Consider the following 23,237-nt stretch of genomic DNA (forward strand, 5'->3'; position numbering starts at 1 on the left):
CCTACCTTAGAAATAGTGACTTGTCTCATTCAGCATGGGGCACCAGTAGCATTGCAAAATAAGGTATTGTACAGGGATTTGCTAGTGTAATAGGCTAACATTATTTTCTATTTTGTTCTGGTTTACCACATTATTTAGCAGTAATTTTTACTGTATTGTCTCATATTATGGCATATCTGCAGCATTGCAAAATAGGGTAATGTAGGCTTACAAAGAATTGTCAGGACAATTTCACATTTTATTGTTATCAGTATTTATAAACTTCAACTTCAGTATCAATTAGCCTCCATATTAATCAATAGTATTACTACCTCAAAGAGTAGTATTATTTAATCAGACTTACAGATATAGAATTCTCAAGTGTTTGATTTTTTTCACATTTTTCTTTTTTTACACATAGCACATTCTAACAAGTTTGTTTTGATTTAGATATTCATTTATAAGTCAACTATAATTGTAATGTGTTGTTGTTGTTTTAATATTTCATTTGTATCTGGATAGTATCCAAATATTATTTTCTTTGAAAGTTTATAGTAAAACTATTTGTTGTTTTATATTATGGCTCAAACATTTTAACACATTTACCTACTGTTCCAAAGTAAACTTTTATTCAATTTATCTCTCTCTCTCTCAATGTTGAAGGCGGTAGACTATAAACGGCAGCGCTTAAGTTTTGGTTTGGATACAGGAGTTATAGGTGGCGCACTGTACAAGTTGATGTCATTTATTGGCAAATAGTAATTTCTATTCACGTCCTAATTTACAACCAATGTTAAAAAATAGTAAATCTACGTGTTATCACATGATGCTCTTTCATCCAATCTCTAGATGGTAAATGTTTGAGCCATGACTGTATGTATGTGATGCGTATTAAAGTGTGTTATATTGTATATCAATAATTTCTCAAAAACTACTAAGTAACTACACCCATTTTTTAATAGGATGGAAATACACCTGTCTCTGTTTTAGAAATTAACAGGTGGATAGGGTACCAGAGAAAAACTGAAATTTTAAACTTCTTTAAAAGTAAGTGAAGTTTTAATTATTAAAATTTTGGAATCAACTAGTTTTCATTACAAACGATAAAGATTTGATTTTTTGTCCCAAATGAAGAAGACTGTCCAGATAAAGAAAATTAACATTTATGATATCATTCACAGGTTCAGATGGCAATAGATTAAATAATCCACTGGGATTGTAGTAAACATGGAAGTTGTGATATGTTGCAAGATGTAAAAACCTTATTTTTTATGATTTGAAAATTGCAAATAAATTAGAAAAATTATTTTGCCATTACGATAAAAATACACAAAAATGCAAACTTTAAAATTCCTTTGAATTAACAATATTGAATAAATTTGGCCACACTTTTTTTTTATGGAACGTCATTTTTCACATCAAATCAATCTCTTTATTCATCAATACATCAAAACAATTATACATAAACAAATTAAAGATGTGAAGATGAAAGGGACCTCCAAGAAACCCAAAGGGACTTGTGATAAAAGGACCACTATAAGCTAGTTACAAAAAAAACATACAAAAAATAAATTAATAAAATTAATAAAAATCCTGTATAGACAAATACACGGGATGCGCATTGTTAAAGAATATTTGAACTTTATTAATTGCATATAAATGTAAATGTAGAATATTTTTTTTTTAAATGTAATCTATTTTATATATAATGGTATTATTTAAAATATGTATTCGCAATCGAGGCAAACAATTTACGATAGGAGGAGATAAATATTGAATTTAACAAGGCCATATAGATGTCTGCAGTCGCTTGCTCAAGTTAGTGTTTACCAACCGACCGACATAGTGAGTTGTAGAGTGGCGTTGCACGTGACTAAAAATCTAATTTTCTTGTTAATCCCATTTTTTGTTTCCACAATGAATGAATTTTCTTCACATACTTTAAGCCAGCTTAAGAATTCTATTTCTCTGTATGTAAAATTAAGCATCATACATAATGTATTTTACCTTGGCTCCTACTATTGTATTATCTTGCAACTTCTTATGCAAATAGGCACAAAATAATAAGTAATATTTGAGCATAAACGCTTAAATAATTGTAAAAGTTGTTATAAATTAATGAGCTTTCAGTAGAGTACTTATACACAGAATAATAGAATATTGCATTCATATTTTGTTTCTTTTTCTTCCCAACTTGTTGTTACTTTTTTCTGGGAGCCTAGGCTTAAAGTTTTATACTTTTAAGGTTTCCTTCCACACATACTATGTTTTATTAATTATTATCTTACATGTTTATATAATTATTATTTTATGTATTTTTAATATGTGTGAAGAATATTTATTCAATATCTATTGAATATTGCATAAACGAATTAAATTGCAAATATTTATCCTTGGCTTGGTGTAGGCCTACTAAAAAAGGTTGAGAATACAGAACCAAAACTGATAGTAATGTATGACAAAGTGAACAAACTTTTATAGTCTAAGGAACTTTCTTAGTCAATACATACAAGATTAAACCATTAGGTAAGAGTTCAAAATCTATTTCAAAGACCCTTTCCTTACAATTTTCGACGTTTTGTAAAAATAATGGAATATTACTTTAAAAACATTAAACCAGGTTATTCCTTGTCTTAGATGTACGTTTTATGGTAATTTATAATAAAATGAGAGAAACAATGTACTCGCAGTTTATTTATTATTATATCGTTTATATAGCCTGATCGTACCAGATGTAGCGATAGCCAGTGGAACAAAGCAAATCATTAACTTGTTTAGCCCAACAATGTTCATTTTTATTAGTTTTTCTTAGTTGAAACGTGTAACATTTAAAAGGAAATCTATTTTTATCCATTTCAGTGATTTGTAACCAATAACGAATAATAGAAATAAAGCAATCAATGTTTAAGCGTAGTCTGCTTAATTCTGATCTAACAGCCACGCTGGGTGCGCTGTTTCCAATGCCTAAAATAAATCTTGAAAAACGTGTCTGTAAATGATCAATTGGTGATAAATTCGAAAAGCCCCATGTCTCACTCCCGTAAATTAAAATTGGTAAAACTTTGTCAAAAATGTGTTTCCATATATACTCTGGTAGGTATTTTGTTTTGCTATTAATTGATTGTAAATAGTACGTACGTTATTTGCTTTTTGACAATTGTGTTCAATTGTGTTATTCCACTGACCATTTGAATTGAAAACCACTTCCAAGTAAGTATACGATTTAACAACTTCCATTTTAATGTTTATGTAATACTGTACCATTTTTCATATTTTCTTAATTTTTCACCTTTTTTAAATACCATTATTTTTTATTTGTTTACATTTACACTAAGACCCCATGTGTCACAACATATTTCCAATATAATTATTAAATTTTGTAAACCTTTACTGTGTCTGCGAATAGTAATAAATCAGCAGCATATAGCAGATGGTTTATAAAGCAATCCCCAAATGGTATTTTTTCGTTATTTTGATTTAGCTAGTAATTCATAAATATATTAAATAGAGATAATGGCAGGGGTGACCCTTGTTGTATTCCAATTGAACATTCAAATAGGAGCGTTAATGGTTTCCTATTTTTACATGCGCTAATAATTGGAAACTAAATAATAATATATATTATATTATATACCGTTGCTTCAATAGGCTAAAATAGTCCTTGGCTGTACTGCTAATAACTAATTGTACTGTATATTCATTACATTGGTTGTGGGGGGAGGGGCGGTGTTCTTCTAAACACCAAGCCCTTCAAAGTATAACTAAGCTCTACCAAGTGTATAAAGTGTATGTTTTACAAATATTTATATTATACAAACATTTAGAGTTTTTAATCAATTATGCAAGCAAGCAAGTATGACACATTGTACATTCTAGGCTGATGTTTAAATTTTTTATTTTTTAACAATTAATATTTACAAAAGTGTAGCGTATACACATAATGGGGAACTAACAACTGGGGACAGTGGGCACGTTTTCTGAGCGTGTTTTAGTAGGACCAGAAAAGCGCCCTTATTGTAAGTCTTTAAAGGTGCAATTCCAGGTCTATATTGACAAAATTGTTTGACATCAGCCTAAACCATGGTTGGGCTCGAGTTATCTTTATTGTGTTTTGACAAACAGGTATAAAAACAAAATTGATTTCTGGTCATAAAACAGAATATAAATAAAAACATTCAAAAAGTTCAAAGCATATTGAAAACTTACAATAGATGTTTTTAATCGCATTTCCTACTGCCTCATTCTGAATCATACCAGTTATTCATTTCAGGATTACTTTATTTGCACTTTACCCATTGAAACCATGCTAATCAACCGTATATTGCTATAATTTCAACGATTTAGATTCAGGATCGCTGTCAAAAAATGTTGCAAACGTCTATATGTTTGGATGAGTTTGAGTTCCACAATTTTTTTTAGGACATAATTTAAATTAATAACTGTAGTTGTTAACTGTATACATTGTAGTTAAAAATATACATTGTTATTATTATTATTCAGAATGAATGATTGCTTGTACACAATCACCCAGAAGTTTTTGTAAGGCTTTGTATCACACAGAGCCTTATATAACCTTATACCATTGAAAAAAAAAAGCTATGACTTTTAATATAGTGTTTTTTATGAAAATATATAATATGTAATATTTTTGTTTTGTGCATTTTTTTAGATTTATCAAGTACTGTTGATGAGCAATTTCAGAAACAGACAAGTGACAAACAGAAAACAAAACCAGAGAGTGGTAAGTTTAAGAATAAGAGCTGCTGTATGTTTTATGATTGTATCTATATATAATTTAACAGAAGTGTGATTAAAATGGGATTTCAGTAAAGAGAGAATTAGATGCTAATGTTATTTAAAAAATCATTTCTGAGCGGTACTGTAAAAAGGCGAAAAAGTGTCCAACTGATAACAAATAAAAAATGGAGAGATTTTATTTATCATAAATAATAACAGTTGATTGTTTCCATTTCCAAGAATGCTCGGAAACACATATTTTTTATTTCATATTCTTGAAGTGTATGTATCATATATATGATTTATTATGAAATTAAGAGTACAAAAGTTGATAAAGTCATCGTTAATTGCATTTTAAATTCAAAAAAATTTATTTCGACAATCAAAAATTTATGACATTTTCTTAGGCCGAAATAACAAACTTTAACTTTCTTCCTTCAAAATAAAAGTTCATATATTAAAGTTAAAAGTATATAGTTTGACAGTGCATCGTTTTTTAACATTTTTAAAGATGTCATCATAGTAAAAAATTATAATTCAATGCGTTATGTAATAATCTATCTGCGCCAAAGTGGTTACTGCATAGTAAATACACGGAGGAATCTTTCTACAACTTTTAGTCAGTTGTGTATGGCTCGGTGGTCTGTGCTCGTGTCTATGGCATTCAAGGTACCGAGATCGAGTCTCACATTGGGAAAGGAAATAAGATTTTTTTTAATATCCGTATTGTTTGTTCAATTTTATTTGTTAGTGTATAGATTATACACATAATTTATAATGAAATCTAGATAAAAAGTAAGTAATGTCTTTATTACTATGTAACAATGTTGTATGACATTATACGCGGAGGGATCTTTGATCGGATTGTGATACCGGCTATTGCGTTAGCAAGATCCTATATTATAAATATTTAAAGATTCTGAGAAAATCAATCAATCAATATATCTTTTAAAAATCAATTATCTTTATTTAAATCAATGCATATAACCTAATTCTAGTTTTTTTTTACTTTATTTACTCCAGATGTTTAAAAAATCTATTAAAATCTTGATTCAATTTTCAGATATTGCTGCACGTGAATTAGATTTTCAGAAAGCATACAATGAAGCCTTGAAAGATGGATCCGTTCCAGTCAATCTTGGAATGCTTAAAGTGATTGGGCAAGAAGGAGTGGGTAAAACATGCCTCATCAATGCATGTCTTGGAAAAGAGTAAGTAGTAGTAGTAGGACAGTGAAATGAACATTACAAAATATTTGTGAGTCAACTAAGAATTACAAGCCAGCCAACTTTATTGATTTGTTTTTGATAAACTACCACTTTTTAAATATTGCAGTGATAGATAACAATAGTTGAATAAAAACGTCTATAAATATATAAATCGGTTTCTACAATAATCATAATACCATCAAATTTTCTATTGATTATAGAATTTACTTTTAGGCTTGTATTTAAAAAAAAGATCATACGAATGGTCGGATAACTTGACTTCCTAAATGTATAATTAATGAATATATTAAAATGGTTTTGAAGTAAAAGGAGAAAAGTGCATGTTTTACAGTACCTGTACTTAAAATGACTGAAGTTCATAGTTGGTTTCAAATATTTTTGTCAGATTTGAGGAAAAGCATGTAGTTACAGATGGCATAGCGGTGATAAGAACAGCAAGCACAACATGGACAGAGGCTAAAGCTGATAGTGGTAAACATGAATACATTTAGCATATTACTCTTCCCACCATCATACGTTATGTAACAATATTATCAATAATAATTATTATCATAGACACAGACAAGTTCACAATGAAATGGAGACATAGAATTGAAATCAATGCATACAACTGTAGTATGGTGTCATATTTTCACATACATTACAATTGTTACTCTATGATTCCTTTATAACGCACAAGTTACTGTACTGTATGTTACATTCTTTGATGATGTACTGTAATTGTAATTTTACTTCGACAGTAGTAAAATATCCAAAGTATAGTCACATATGAACGTATGTACTGAAATAATATTTACACACTTTCTCTTTCTCTACAGGTGATCCTTCAAAACAGTATACAAAAATGGTCACTGACAAATTGAGAGCAAAGGAAACTGTACGCGTATGTCAGTAATAATGAATAAAGTAGCACCTACAGGACTATTGCAAACCAGTCACTTAGGCTTTCTTTCTAAATGAATCAATGAGGCATTATGAGCAGCTATTTCATTTTTTTTGCTTCAATGCTTTTAAAATTTACTCTAAAAATTAATTTGGTTTTGCTTTTGAGAGTAAATAATATTAGTTTTCTCTTATATTAAATTGTAAACAATACTGTATTTAACTTTGAATAAACATTTATTTCTTTTTTATATCCATTTATTGTTTTTGTTTTATGTGTCAGATTGACATGAGACCACCTATAGATGATAATGATGAAAACAATGATGATAGCAAAACTGATGACAACAATGATGACAACAATGATGGTATGTAACTTTCCATTTCAATTCTAATTATGCTTACATTTTTTTTTACATAAATAAGTTGCAATTATCAGTTTGCAATTTCTGTCATATTAAAGATTGTCCCCAAAAACATGTTAAAAACAATTTATTAAATTCAGACTTTGAATAGATTCTTTTGTAGTCAATCACTTCTGTAGGGAAAAAAAAGGAAACAATTAATGTTTTCACTTATAAAATAACAAAATAAATGGTTAAATTCAACCAAAAACCCATTGACTGGCTGTCATTTTGACTATTTTTTTTTTAAAATTACAGTTTTTTAGGTAAATACATTTTTTTACAATCCATTTTTTGGTCAAAGTGGATAACTATTAGGTGATATTAAAATGGCATATTAAAAAAACAATTATTTTTTTCAAGGGGACAATACTTCTTTAAGTTCATAGTTATTCAAAATAATAAGATTATTAATTAGATTTTCCAATTTAATGTAACTAAAGAAGTATAAAATTATGTTATCAGATTTATAACTTAGAGGCAACCTATCTGTGTAACAATTATGGTGACGGTAATTTAGAGAAAACATGGCGGCGGCCATCCCACTCCTAGACAGTCCAAAGACGCTGTACATGGAGGCTTGATGGGCATGTTTCTTAGTTAGCAAAGTTAAACAAAGATGAACTAAAACACCTAATTAAAACCTTAAAAGGGGCTTACAAAGATGCTTATTTGTTTGTATGAATCTAGAAGAATCAAAGTGAATTCACAGTCTACACCTACTATATAATATACATAAATATATACTTGGCTTATACAAATGTGCAGATTAATAGTTTGTACATATTAAAGTATCCTTTTATATCTACCATCCCCTTTCGCTTACCGTCCCGGTGCGAAAGCTCATATGATGATAATGAAGACAACTATACTCATAGTAACTTTTTAACTGACTGATTAAATATGATGAATTAAAATTTTTGAAATAAAATTATGCTTGTTACGCTGTTTGTGGAATGACCAAAAAATTTGTTTCCACTACAGGTACTGATACAGCTACTCAAGCTGTTCCATTTGATACAGATCAACAATTAGATAAGGATGTAATCAAGAAAGTTGAGGAAAATAATGAGGAGACTTTGGAAGAAACATTCAACATCTGGGACCATGGGGGACAATTAATATACCATGGTCTACATCGGGTAAGTAGGTTTCTGTACAGACTAACATGATTGTATGGCCAAGGTATAGTTGGTCTCCCGTCATGCTGATCTGGTAGGCGCTTCACTGCTGGCTGCCGTTGGTCAGTGTCAGTGGTCAAGCTCACTTTTCAGTTAAGCTTGAGGACAACTATTAATACCTTTACCTTTTACCTTTATGAAAGTCTTTATTATATTAATATGTATTGTCCCCTGAAAAAATAATTCTTAACAATTTTTTTTTTAATATTCCATTTTAATGTAACATTATAGTTATCCACTTTGACCACAAATTGGATCGGAAAAAAAAATTTATATACCTGAAAAAATGTAATTTAAAGCAAAAAATTGTCAAATTGGCTACCAGCCAATGGATTTTTATATTTTGTCAATTTATAAGTGAAAAAATTATTTTTTTCGTTTTTTTTTTTCAATGGAAGTGATTAACTTTATTAAAACTACAAAATAAATATTCAAATTCTGATTTAATTAATCTTCATTTTTCATGTTTTTGGGGGACAATACATCTTTAAGGTCCACATACAAATAAAAATAATATTTGTTCATATGTTGTCAAAAGGCCTTCAAGAATATTAATCAGTCAATATTTAAATATTTTTGCAGATGTTCATGACACTTCAAGCACTATATATTGTTGTGTTTGATCTCAGTAAACCCTTGGATGATCTTGCTACTTTCATTGATTCATCTGGAGTAAGTATTTCTAGACCATGGCGGAAGTAAGGTATTGTGATTGAACAAGTCTTTTATAAGAACAGTTTTTAAAAACTAAGCATTTCAAGTTTAACTGTGGTTAATTGTTCTGTAATTCTTTTTCAGAGGAAATTTCAACATCATTGGACCAATCTCCAGTTCATATTATCTTACATCCTGTCAGTTTATTCTCATAGTCGTATTGTGGAAGAAGATGAGGAAAATGAAGTTGACAAACCAACTATCCTTATTGTGGGTACACACAAGGGTAAGCTTGGTAAGACTGAAGAAGAACAAAATGATGAGGTTAATACTTTTTTTGTTTCTATATTATTAAAAATAGCCACAACCAAAGATACATTGCAGTTATAACTGTTTTTAAATATTACTTTAAATAAATTACAAAATTGACACATTTTTATTATGATATAGGCGTAAACTGTTATAAAAATTATTTACAAACAGGCAGAAAAGGTGTTTAAAATTATTCAAGATGTGCTTAAAACTAAACCATATGGAAATCATGTCTACTACAAATATTTTGCCATTGAAAACAGCCAAGAAACTACAGATAAGAGCTTTAGTGATTTCAAACAAGTTACTGATACACTTATGAAAGCTTTAGAACAGCCTTTTCCTTTAAAGTGGATGCGTTTTCGATGTGATCTACATGATCTAAGAGGACAAAAACAGCCCTCCTTTTCTTTGTGTCCTTTAAAAGAGGTAAATGGTATTTGTTTTGTTTATATTTTTCGAAATATTAAGTTGCAAGTATCTATCAAGTATCTAAAAAAAAAATTAACGTTTCTAAATATAAGTACCCTTTAATTAAAAAATGTCCATAGCCTAGCCAATTAGATTACAATATTCAAAATCAAATTTTCATCTCAGATATTTGCTGCCATTGTTTTATTTATAAATTATGTGTTTGAAAATACTGAGGTAATTAGCCATTGAAATTGAATATTTCAAACTATTTTTTCATGTAATACCCACATTTTTTATTTAATTCTGCATAATACTAATTATTATTTCTTTTAGATCAAAATTCTGACAAGTAAGAATGGTATTGTTGAAGAAAAAAACAAATCAGTCCTGCTTAACTTCTTGTACGATCTTGGTGAAATTGTTTACATGCCTGACAACAAATTATTAAGAGATAAAGTCGTGCTAGATCCGATGAGGCTGGTTGAAATTGTCACCAAATTTGTAACTGTGGTTCCCCCAAAATATCCCGTAAGTAGACTCATGTAATGTCTTGCATTGTAAAAACGTGTTACAGTAGTATAATTACTCCTGTTCTGTGTAATTTATTATTCCTTAGCAAAGAATTTGTCATTGATAATATTTGATAGAGATGCTTAACATTTTCTATAGATAAAATAAATGTATGCCGTAAGGCATCATTTGTAATTTACTGTAATTTTTTTACAAGTTTTAATTAGTTCACTTTTAATATTCTGCTTTCAATCTATTATAATTGAAGAACTATAAAAGTGAATAGCAAACTAACTTGGAGTCATTTCACAGTTTAACCCTTTTACTGCGTGTACCCGGTATTACCGGGTATAAACATGTCGTCCAACTGCATATAACCATCATTACCGGGTATGCCGGTATTAAACTATTTTCCTGCACTACATGTGACCTCTATATTTTTTAATATCGTCTTCTGTAATGATGTCATTAGTATGCAAATTACCATTTTTTTACCCACCACAAAAATATTTACAAAATTATCTCATTTAGTAGGTTTTTGCAATTTATTAAAAATCACCTGTCTCTCATTGTTACGCACAGTGAAAGGGTTAAACCACAATACTGTATTATACCAAATACCAACACATGGTTCATCTATATTCTAAATGCTATTTCCGTCATCCTCACAAAATACGATGCATGGTTGATAGTTGGTTTCTTTTTAGACCGCTAAATTTAGAGAATCTTTTGATAAGCTGGACAAAGGCATACTGGAAGAAGACTTGTTGCGAAAATTATGGAAAGATAGTAAAGTTGACAACGGAAAGAATTTTGAGTTCCTTGTAGCACTGATGATTCAATTAGGTTTCATTTGTGAGAGGGAGACAACCAGCAGCCAAGATGTGGCAAGTACATCTACAGTAGGTTTTGTTTCTTTAATCTTTCATTTTATGCATGTAAGATTTGGGATAAAAAGTATTATTTTAATAGTTTGGATGTTTAATGTTCAGACAAAGTTTGAATAAACTTTCTAATGAAAATGTCTACATGACAGAGTATCTTTAGTTTGCTTAAAATAGTTTAAATGGCATTGTTACAAATTAACAATTTCAGAAATCAGTTGGAAAACGATCCTTTTTTGTGCCACTGCGACTTGCTATCAAGACAAGTAAAGTGAGACAATTACCTGATGATTCACAATCTATCAGCAGGCCTATCTATTATGACTTTGAGGGATATCTGCCAGACGTGTTGTTTCCGTATTTAATTATTGAATTCCTTAACAAATTTCAAAAGGAAGGAGTTAACCCAATACTCGCATGTAATTATGCAGAACTTTACCTCGACGAAAATCATCATGTGACTTTGTCTCTTGACAAATTTATTACTAAGAATGATGAGCGAAAGTTCTTGTTAAAGGTAATATATAATCTCTAATGTTCAATAAATATCACTAAATTATGAAAGTTAAATATTGTTTCTTAGTCTTTCCCTAATCTGTCATGTCAGAATCTACTTTAAATGCATATAAAACTAAAACTAAATTCTGATAACAAAACATTACATCTATTTTTACTTTCTAGATGGCTATTAAAAGAACAGATTCTTTTGATGAAACGAGTAATGAGGAGCCTTCAGCTGAAGCATGTAAATTGGTATGTATCTATACCAGTTACGTTATCTATCTATTTGGAGGTAGTTTATGAAAATGTCAGGTTTGCTTGATGTCTGAAAATGTCTGCATATATACAATGTATTTTAAAAACCAATTACAAATTACTTTCCAACATTGCATTGTATAGTATAATAATGAATGTTTATGAGATGGATGGTAAGAATATTTTATGAGTTGAAAGATTGACTGCACTATTTTTAACAAAGCAGAGCCGAAAATAGAGCAGTCAATGAATAACATATTCTCTCCATTCAACGAATGCAAAACATTCATTATTTATTTTATAACACACCTATTTTTTATTAAATTTATCCATCGTAAATCAGTGACGAATGTTAGGCCCGGGAAGCTAGATCATTTAAAAAGGCGATGATCCAACTTTGGACACGGAGTAGAACCGTAAACAGCGTAAACAAATTACATCCATGTTCTCTTTTATTTTTGTAATTGAATTAGTAAGTAATTTTAATATGTATCTGCCTATTAAAAGATTTATTCCCAATCAAGTTTTCAGATTTACACCATAAATCTGAAAACATTGCCTGCCTCACATTACATAAAATGTCTAGCTTTGTAAGCTACTGCATCATTGATGCTTTCATATTTGTTGATATGATATGTGTTAAATTCAATTAAATTCAAATCAACATTAAATTTATATCTTTAGGTTTTGTCAACAGTTGAGAAGTCATTCGAGCAATCTAAAGATGGTGGTAGAAGAGGGATTCCATTCAAGAGATGCATTCCTTGTCGGTGTAGTGATCAATTAGACAAAAAGCATTTTCAAATTCTTAAAGATTTCCAATGCAGGAAGTTTACATGCACAGAAACTGGCAAGTCTGTTACGATGGATGTCACATGTTACAAGCGGCTGTTTGGAGGTAAGAGTCATTAAATTTATTTATTTTTATTAAGTACATTTTCATTAATACACTACTTTCTTCATGAAGGACTCTCACTCATCCCTAGAGCACAGGAAACTGAAAAAAAAAAGGCTATTTCTGTTCTATAAACAATTTGTGACCTATTTCTGCAAAAAAGTGACATGTTTAAATAATTATAGAATAGAAAAAGAGGATACTGTACCTTATTTGAAAATAGACATATTTGATAATACTCTTCCAGTAGTAGTACAACAATCATTATTGATAATCTATACATTGTTACAACATGCTGCTATTAGCTGTGATATCTTCATTCATCTTACCAGTAGTAGTACTATCATAATCATTATTAATAATCTATACATTGTTACAACATGCTGCTATTAGCTTTGATATCTTCATTCCTCTTACCAGTAGTAGTACTATCAGAATCATTATTGATAATCTATACATTGTTACAACATGCTGCTATTAGCTGTGATATCTTCATTCCTCTTACCAGTAGTAGTACTATCAGAATCATTATTGATAATCTATACATTGTTACAACATGCTGCTATTAGCTGTGATATCTTCATTCCTCTTACCAGTAGTAGTACTATCAGAATCATTATTGATAATCTATACATTGTTACAACATGCTGCTATTAGTTGTGATATCTTCATTCCTCTTACCAGTAGTAGTACTATCAGAATCATTATTGATAATCTATACATTGTTACAACATGCTGCTATTAGTTGTGATATCTTCATTCCTCTTACCAGTAGTAGTACTATCAGAATCATTATTGATAATCTATACATTGTTACAACATGCTGCTATTAGCTGTGATATCTTCATTCCTCTTACCAGTAGTAGTACTAGCAGAATCATTATTGATAATCTATACATTGTTACAACATGCTGCTATTAGCTGTGATATCTTCATTCCTCTTACCAGTAGTAGTACTATCAGAATCATTATTGATAATCTATACATTGTTACAACATGCTGCTATTAGCTGTGATATCTTCATTCCTCTTACCAGTAGCAGTACTATCAGAATCATTATTGATAATCTATACATTGTTACAACATGCTGCTATTAGCTGTGATATCTTCATTCCTCTTACCAGTAGTAGTACTATCGGAATCATTATTGATAATCTATACATTGTTACAACATGCTGCTATTAGCTGTGATATCTACGAAAGCCCATTAATGCCATTTTAAGTATATGTTTTTCGAACGTAATCCGTTCTAACGAATTAGTAATTCGTTTGAACGGATTAATAATCTGTTCAAACGAATTAGTAATCCGTTCAAACGAATTGCAACATATACAACAAGTGCCATTTAAAGTATATGTTGTAATTCGTTTAAACGGATTACTAATCCGTTCAAACGAATTACTAATTTGTTTAAACGGATTACTAATTTGTTCAAACGAATTATTAATTCGTTCAAACGAATTACTAATTTGTTTAAACGGATTACTAATTTGTTTAAACGAATTAATAATTTGTTTAAACGGATTACTAATTCGTTCAAACGAATTAGTAATCCGTTTAAACAAATTAATAATTTGTTTAAACAAATTAATAATTTGTTTAAACGGATTACTAATCTGTTTGAACGAATTAGTAATTCGTTTGAACGAATTAGTAATCTGTTTAAACAAATTAGTAATTTGTTTAAACAAATTAATAATTTGTTTAAACGGATTACTAATTCGTTTAAACGAATTAGTAATTCGTTTAAACAGATTAGTAATCCGTTTAAACGAATTACTAATCCGTTTGGACGGATTCCTAATTCGTTTGAACAGATTATTAATCTGTTTAAACAAATTAGTAATTCGTTTGAACGGATTAGTAATCTGTTCAAACGAATTAGTAATCCGTTCAAACCAATTGCAACATATACAACAAGTGCCATTTAAAGAATATGTTGTAATTCGTTTGAACGGATTACTAATCTGTTCAAACGAATTACTAATTTGTTTAAACAGATTAATAATCTGTTAAAACGAATTAGGAATCCGTTCAAACGGATTAGTAATTTGTTTAAACGGATTACTAATTTGTTCAAACGAATTACTAATTCGTTCTAACGAATTAGTAATCCGTTTGAACAAATTATTAATTTGTTTAAACAAATTAATAATTTGTTTAAACGGATTACTAATTCGTTCAAACGAATTACTAATTTGTTCAAACAGATTAATAATCCGTTTAAACAAATTATTAATTTGTTTAAACAAATTACTAATTCGTTTAAACGGATTACTAATTCGTTTGAACGAATTAGTAATTCGTTTAAACAAATTACTAATCCGTTTAAACAAATTAGTAATTCGTTTGAACGAATTAGTAATCCGTTTAAACAAATTAGTAATTCGTTTGAACGGATTAGTAATCCGTTTGAACAAATTAGTAATCCGTTTAAACAAATTATGATTTGTTTGAACGGATTAGTAATCCGTTCAAACGAATTACAACATATACTTTGAATGGCACTTGTTGTATATGTTGCAATTCGTTTGAACGGATTACTAATTCGTTTGAACAGATTATTAATCCGTTCAAACGAATTACTAATTCGTTATAACGGATTACGTTCGAAAAACATATACTTAAAATGGCATTAATGGGCTTTCGTAGATATCTTCATTCCTCTTACCAGTAGTAGTACTATCAGAATCATTATTGATAATCTATACATTGTTACAACATGCTGCAATTAGCTGTGATATCTTCATTCCTCTTACCAGTAGTAGTACTATCAGAATCATTATTTGATAATCTATACATTGTTACAACTTGTTGCTATTAGCTGTGATATCTTGTAAAGTGGACACCTCCTATAACAGAAAGGGACACTCAATTGGCACTATTAGCTGAATCCGTCATAGTTTAGTTTAGTTATAATGGGAAAGTTTAGGCGATGTGCCTTTTTAACCCCATATCAACTACATTGTGTCGATGCGATTCTTGAAGGCGTTAGTGGTCTCAGAATTGACAACGTCGGCTGGTAAACTGTTCCAATGGTTTATTACGCGTTGCGAGAAGGTATGTCTTCTACAGTTCAATCCTTTATGGAAAGTAGGCTTGAAAAATCTCAGGTGATGCCCTCGAGTAATTCTGCTAATGTTACTTCTCATTTGGAAGAAGTCATCCTTGGCTACACCCTCGAAATCTTTAACAATTTTATATGCTTCAATCAGGTCACCTCGAATTCTTCTGTCATACAAGGTTGTTAGGCCAAGAAGCTTTAAACGATCTTCATATGAATATGAACGGATACATGGAACTAATTTAGTCGCACGACGTTGTACTCATTTTGAAGATACGGATTCCATACTTGAACACAAAATTCGAGATGTGGGCGTACATAATGCTTGTAGATGACGTTAAAACAATCCTTATCCATATATACGAAAGTCCTTCTGATGCTTCTTAAACAGTTCACGGCCCGCTGAGACACTTTGGCACAGTGTTGGCTTGGTTTACAGTCATTAGTAATTAGTACTCCTAGGTCCTTTATTTTCTCAACTGTTTCCAGTTCAACTTCATCTATTTGGTATTTAAAATGAACATTTGAATGTTCGAAGTGCATCACCATGCATTTGCTTTTATTAAAAGCCAACATCCATTCTTTACTCCACTGCAGTGCATTGTTTAAAGTTCTTGCAATAATTGTCCATCATTTCTGTTGTTAACTACTGAGTAGATCTTTGTATCATCAGCAAATAGCTTTATATGACTAGACACATACTTTGGTAGGTCATTTATATATAATGCAAACAACTGGACACTGACTATAATAACAGACACCAGCTGAATCTGTGATAAGTGGACTCCTCTAAAATCAGATACTTTTCAATGGTGTCCACTTATACTGTAGGAGGTTCAGTTGTAATTTTTTTTTTCCAGACAAAAGTGGGCCAAAAGAAAGAAAAGGAAGAGAAACAGATCAAGGTAATGGATCGAAATATATGTTGGAAAATAAGTAGAGTGGAGAGAGAAAATAAAAACTGGTTTTGATCAGAATTGGGGGGAAACAATAATGATATATATCTCTTGGTATCTTTAGTTTAATCCTTAAACATAAAACATGCAAGACAAATAAAAATCCATAGCAGCCAAAAAAGCTGAATTGAGGATTTTTAACAAAGGCCAAATTTTTACAAATTTTAAATTTTTAAACTTAAGATTTTGTGCAATAATGGGTGTGTTCTATATTTAAATTTTTTTTAAATATTTTATACATATATATCGGTTTTTAATTATACTAATATTTGCTGATCTTTAAGAAGTATTTCTATTGTTATTTTATTATGATAATATACATTTCAGTATTTCAGTAATTTTCTGTAATTTTATTTGCAGGAAACACAATGGCATATTCTGAATCTTTGAACAATTTCAGAGACCTAAAAGCTGGTCTCAGTAGGTGCTTTGATGGTGAAAGATATCATTGGATAAGGTTCCTACTATTTGATCAATTGAATGTCGGGGACCTTACAAATAAAGATTTCAATGGACATAACTTACTCAATGCACTTGAAGACAAAGGTTTCATCTCATCAACTAATGTTAACTTGCTGTTAGAGATTACAAATACATCTGAAATCCAACAGGCCAAAGATCTTGTATCAGAGTATATGAGAAACAACATTCTGAATAGACATACTGGTAAAGCTAAGTTGTCACCTTACAGAAAGCGACTGTTCAAGGCCCTGAATCAAGTTGACCCAGATGCATTACGTAATGTTACTGCTTACTATGAATTGACAAAATATAACTTATCAAATGTATGGGATGCAGTTCTCAGGCTTGAAATTGATGGAGAATTATCTGATGATCCAGAAAAAATAAATTGGTTTGCAGATCGTCTTAGCACAACAGCAAGTAACACACTACTTGGTATGCATTTCTACTTTGTATTGTATTAAGTTATTTGTAATATTAATCTTTCATTTATAAACAGTTTAAGTATTTGTAATCTGATTAAATTTTTTTTTTTAGGTCATCAACCACGTACAATCTTTTAGCTTTTTGTTGATGGATCTTTTCATCTTTTAATATATTTTTTTCTATATTTTTAGTGATATTTTTTATTTTCTTTTTGCATGAATACATGAAATGAAATAGTTTAATTTTATTCATTAAAGTTGATTATTTGCATTAAATGATTATTTGTAGGTGATAGTGAGAAGAAGTGAGACGGCATCATCAAGTCACCAATGTGAACAAAGTGAAGGTAAATTATTCATAAATATTATGCAGGATTGGGAGATAAACATAAACATTACACGATTTTAGTATGATTATTGACATGATGATAATGACATAGAAGTTATGAGGAATACTATGAAAGGTATGATTTATACAACACAAAGAATGTAATTACAATGTTGATTATTAATATAGGAATAAAATAATAAGAGTGAGTAGCTTTGTTGTACTGTAGTTGTTTCTTAAAGCTGATTATAGATAGAAAATCATTGAATTATAATTATTATATTATAACCATATTCAAACAATGATTATGATTATTAAACAATAATTATAACAATGCTGAATTTATTACTTAAAATTGGAAATGATTTTGTGGTTTTTCATGAATTTTTATTCATAAATCTTAAAATTTTAATTATGATAAGAATGCTATCTACTGAATTTATTAAATAAAATTGGAAATTATTCTGGCGTTTCATGAATTATACTGTAATCATATTCAAATAATGATTATGATTTCAACAATGATTATGATGCTAATCCACTGAATTTATTATAGTGGGAAATATTGTGGTGTTTTATGAATTTATATTTATTATTCATAATCTTAAAACAACAATTACAATTTCCACAATAATTATGATAACTGTTATACTAAATTGATTGATACTGTTTTTCATTTGTATAGATCTCTCAGAGGAAGATGAATACTTAAGTCACAGACTTAGCCCAATGATGCAATAAACATGGACATTCTATTCATACAAATGTTATTTAGAGATAAGACCATTTTAACTGTTTTTATATTTCTTTGTGCATTTATATTAGAGTCTCTAGGTTGAGATTACAGGCAAAATCAAATGACAAACATACATTTTTTTAGTAATTGATTTAAGTAAGAAGAATATGTGCTACCCCAGACCTCAATGCCATAAACGAGAGTGGAATAATAAATGAGTTTTCAACATATTGAAGCTGTAACTCAGTTGTCAATTGTGTACTCAATGTTGTAGTAGACAGTTGTCAACATATTGAAGCTGTAACTCAGTTGTCAATTGTGTACTCAATGCTGTAGTAGACAGTTGTCATCATATTGAAGCTGTAACTCAGTTGTCAATTGTGTACTCAATGCTGTAGTAGACAGTTGTCATCATATTGAAGCTGTAACTCAGTTGTCAATTGTGTACTCAATGCTGTAGTAGACAGTTGTCAACATATGGAAGCTGTAACTCAGTTGTCAATTGTGTACTCAATGTTGTAGTAGACAGTTGTCAACATATGGAAGCTGTAACTCAGTTGTCAATTGTGTACTCAATGCTGTAGTAGACAGTTGTCAACATATTGAAGCTGTAACTCAGTTGTCAATTGTGTACTCAATGCTGTAGTAGACAGTTGTCAACATATTGAAGCTGTAACTCAGTTGTCAGTTGTGTACTCAATGCTGTAGTAGACAGTTGTCAACATATTGAAGCTGTAACTCAGTTGTCAATTGTCTACTCAATGCTGTAGTAGACAGTTGTCAACATATTGAAGCTGTAACTCAGTTGTCAATTGTCTACTCATTTATATGTCATTTCACATTGAAAACCAATTGCTCTTACTATTTGAAAATGGATGTTTATATGATTACAGTTTAGATATCTAAAGTTACATAATTAGCATACACCTTTTGATTGGTAGGATATGGGAACAAAAAGTGGGTTTTTTCAAATATTGATACAATTAGAGATGCCCCTACAATCTCAATTTTTTTTCAAAATGTATATTGCAGCTATAAACATCTTAAAGTAAAGTAATAATTTGATAAATTAAAAAAAAATTCAAATTAATAAGGGGACGCGACAGGATATGAGGGCAGCAATTAGGTGTTTGATATAATGATACTGATGATAATAATGTTGCTATTTGTTTGTATTAATAACTATGGTAGTTATGATTAATGATCCTAAATTGTATTTAAATCAAGAAATCATGTAATAATTAGACCATGACAATCTAAATTTATTGTGACCAAGACAATCATATTTTCCACTCAACAACACAATTTGTTGTGGATAAATCTAAAAGCTGTAGGAATCACTGTATTTATAGTACAGGGATTTTAACAACACAATTTGTTGTGGATAAATCTAAAAGCTGTAGGAATCCCTGTATTTATAGTACAGGGATTTTAACAACACAATTTGTTGTGGATAAATCTAAAAGCTGTAGGAATCACTGTATTTATGGTACAGGGATTTTAACAACACAATTTGTTGTGGATAAATCCAAAAGCTGTAGGAATCACTGTATTTATAGTACAGGGATTTTAACAACACAATTTGTTGTGGATAAATCTAAAAGCTGTAGGAATCCCTGTATTTATAGTACAGGGATTTTAACAACACAATTTGTTGTGGATAAATCTAAAAGCTGTAGGAATCACTGTATTTATGGTACAGGGATTTTAACAACACAATTTGTGGTGGATAAATCTAAAAGCTGTGGAATCACTGTATTTATAGTACAGGGATTTTAACAACACAATTTGTTGTGGATAAATCTAAAAGCTGTAGGAATCCCTGTATTTATAGTACAGGGATTTTAACAACACAATTTGTTGTGGATAAATCTAAAAGCTGTAGGAATCACTGTATTTATGGTACAGGGATTTTAACAACACAATTTGTTGTGGATAAATCTAAAAGCTGTGGAATCACTGTATTTATAGTACAGGGATTTTAACAACACAATTTGTTGTGGATAAATCTAAAAGCTGTAGGAATCCCTGTATTTATAGTACAGGGATTTTAACAACACAATTTGTTGTGGATAAATCTAAAAGCTGTAGGAATCATCACTGTATTTATAGTACAGGGATTTTAACAACACAATTTGTTGTGGATAAATCTAAAAGCTGTAGGAATCCCTGTATTTATAGTACAGGGATTTTAACAACACAATTTGTTGTGGATAAATCTAAAAGCTGTAGGAATCATCACTGTATTTATAGTACAGGGATTTTAACAACACAATTTGTTGTGGATAAATCTAAAAGCTGTAGGAATCACTGTATTTATGGTACAGGGATTTTAACAACACACTTTGTTGTGGATAAATCTAAAAGCTGTAGGAATCCCTGTATTTATGGTACAGGGATTTTAACAACACACTTTGTTGTGGATAAATCTAAAAGCTGTAGGAATCCCTGTATTTATAGTACACTGGATTTTAACAACACAATTTGTTGTGGATAAATCCAAAAGCTGTAGGAATCACTGTATTTATAGTACAGGGATTTTGACAACACAATTTGTTGTGGATAAATCTAAAAGCTGTAGGAATCCCTGTATTTATAGTACAGGGATTTTAACAACACAATTTATTGTGGATAAATCTAAAAGCTGTAGGAATCACTGTATTTATAGTACAGGGATTTTAACAACACAATTTGTTGTGGATAAATCTAAAAGCTGTAGGAATCCCTGTATTTATAGTACAGGGATTTTAACAACACAATTTGTTGTGGATAAATCTAAAAGCTGTAGGAATCACTGTATTTATAGTACAGGGATTTTAACAACACAATTTGTTGTGGATAAATCTAAAAGCTGTAGGAATCCCTGTATTTATAGTACAGGGATTTTAACAACACAATTTGTTGTGGATAAATCTAAAAGCTGTAGGAATCCCTGTATTTATAGTACAGGGATTTTAACAACACAATTTGTTGTGGATAAATCTAAAAGCTGTAGGAATCACTGTATTTATAGTACAGGGATTTTAACAACCCAATTTGTTGTGGATAATTCTAAAAGCTGTAGGAATCACTGTATTTATGGTACAGGGATTTTAACAACACACTTTGTTGTGGATAAATCTAAAAGCTGTAGGAATCCCTGTATTTATAGTACAGGGATTTTAACAACACAATTTGTTGTGGATAAATCCAAAAGCTGTAGGAATCACTGTATTTATAGTACAGGGATTTTGACAACACAATTTGTTGTGGATAAATCTAAAAGCTGTAGGAATCCCTGTATTTATAGTACAGGGATTTTAACAACACAATTTGTTGTGGATAAATCTAAAAGCTCAGGTAGGAATCACTGTATTTATAGTACAGGGATTTTGACAACACAATTTGTTGTGGATAAATCTAAAAGCCTTAGGAATCACTGTATTTATAGTACAGGGATTTTTACAAAAAATGACCAAATTGATAATGATGTTATTATATTAATGATGTGCAATTGTCAGTCTGTGTTAACTGTCACCCTTTTTAATTCATATTTTGCGATATCAATGTTGTCATCCTTCATGCTGCATTTTGGTTAAAGTGTGGCCTACCGTACTTAATAGGCCTAACAATAAATATAATAAGTCAATTCACATTAATATTTTGTTCTCTCTTGGTTAAAGTTTGGCCTACTGTACTTAATAGGCCTAACAATAAATATAATAAGTCAATTCACATTAATATTTTGTTCTCTCTTGGTTAAAGTTTGGCCTACTGTACTTAATAGGCCTAACAATAATATAATAAGTCAATTCACATTAATATTTTGTTCTTTCTTTTCTAAGTTTGCAAAATTACAAAACAAAACATGACAAACATATATGTGTTTGTTCTGGTTTTGCTTTTGTAATTTTGAACATATTTATATTAATAAATAACTAACATGTGCATATTATGCAAATGAGACCAGGTAAACGGAAGTGCAGAACGATGTTTAAATATAGTGAATTGAATAAATACATTTTTTTGTACAGAACTGAATTATATTTTTTATATGAATGAATTTTCTAATACCTATTTGTTGAAAATGAAATGTTTTATATTTTGATATTTGTCACTTTTAATTCAATTTTGTAAATTAAAACTCAATTAAGTATTTATGCTGCTGTGTTTTAATGTTTATATTCATATATTTTTTAATAAATACTAATGAATGAAAAGCTTTTTTTGTGTTTGTAAGGAGTGTGTGTTTGTTTGGAAAGGGGAGATTTTAACATCGAGGATATCATTATACTGTATTAAAATGTACGTGCTTTGCTATTCATCGTATATTATACAAAATATCCATTCCACCAATCCAGAGAGTAATAAAGTTCTTCGATATTATGCATTACACACAGCGATAATGTTACGTAGACAAAAATGGTGATTGCGCCCTCTATAAAAATAA

General features: G+C 29.8%; 2 protein-coding genes across 2 annotated transcripts; both read left to right on the forward strand.

Moving 5' to 3' along the window:
* Positions 1-4,579: 4,579 nt before the first annotated feature.
* On the forward strand, positions 4,580-9,456 carry LOC140047668 (uncharacterized). The gene is made up of 8 exons (XM_072092705.1): positions 4,580-4,720; positions 5,780-5,927; positions 6,331-6,416; positions 6,764-6,822; positions 7,111-7,195; positions 8,216-8,373; positions 8,995-9,084; positions 9,211-9,456. The coding sequence occupies exons 2-8, from the start codon at positions 5,860-5,862 to the stop codon at positions 9,454-9,456; spliced, it is 792 nt and encodes a 263-aa protein (XP_071948806.1). The 5' UTR covers positions 4,580-4,720; positions 5,780-5,859.
* A 237-nt stretch (positions 9,457-9,693) lies between these two features.
* LOC140046816 (uncharacterized) lies at positions 9,694-22,986 on the forward strand. Its single transcript, XM_072091536.1, has 10 exons — positions 9,694-9,807; positions 10,126-10,320; positions 11,010-11,204; positions 11,398-11,703; positions 11,868-11,939; positions 12,627-12,840; positions 16,762-16,806; positions 17,218-17,754; positions 18,034-18,091; positions 18,758-22,986. The coding sequence occupies exons 1-9, from the start codon at positions 9,697-9,699 to the stop codon at positions 18,051-18,053; spliced, it is 1,695 nt and encodes a 564-aa protein (XP_071947637.1). The 5' UTR covers positions 9,694-9,696; the 3' UTR covers positions 18,054-18,091; positions 18,758-22,986.
* Positions 22,987-23,237: the final 251 nt, after the last annotated feature.

This window comes from Antedon mediterranea, chromosome 4 (genome assembly GCF_964355755.1).
Source record: "Antedon mediterranea chromosome 4, ecAntMedi1.1, whole genome shotgun sequence".
NCBI classification, from domain to species: Eukaryota; Metazoa; Echinodermata; class Crinoidea; order Comatulida; family Antedonidae; genus Antedon; species Antedon mediterranea.

What these genes read in the sequence shown, in the direction of transcription:
- LOC140046816 (XM_072091536.1), top strand. Translation starts at nt 9,697, where the DNA reads ATGAAAGCTTTAGAACAGCCTTTTCCTTTAAAGTGGATGCGTTTTCGA. An exon ending in ATGTGGCAAGTACATCTACA is followed by an intron (nt 11,205 to 11,397) that starts GTAGGTTTTGTT and finishes TAACAATTTCAG; the next exon opens with AAATCAGTTGGAAAACGATC. An exon ending in AGGAAGAGAAACAGATCAAG is followed by an intron (nt 16,807 to 17,217) that starts GTAATGGATCGA and finishes TTTTATTTGCAG; the next exon opens with GAAACACAATGGCATATTCT.
- LOC140047668 (XM_072092705.1), top strand. Translation starts at nt 5,860, where the DNA reads ATGCTTAAAGTGATTGGGCAAGAAGGAGTGGGTAAAACATGCCTCATC. An exon ending in AATGCATGTCTTGGAAAAGA is followed by an intron (nt 5,928 to 6,330) that starts GTAAGTAGTAGT and finishes TATTTTTGTCAG; the next exon opens with ATTTGAGGAAAAGCATGTAG. An exon ending in CTTTCATTGATTCATCTGGA is followed by an intron (nt 9,085 to 9,210) that starts GTAAGTATTTCT and finishes ATTCTTTTTCAG; the next exon opens with AGGAAATTTCAACATCATTG.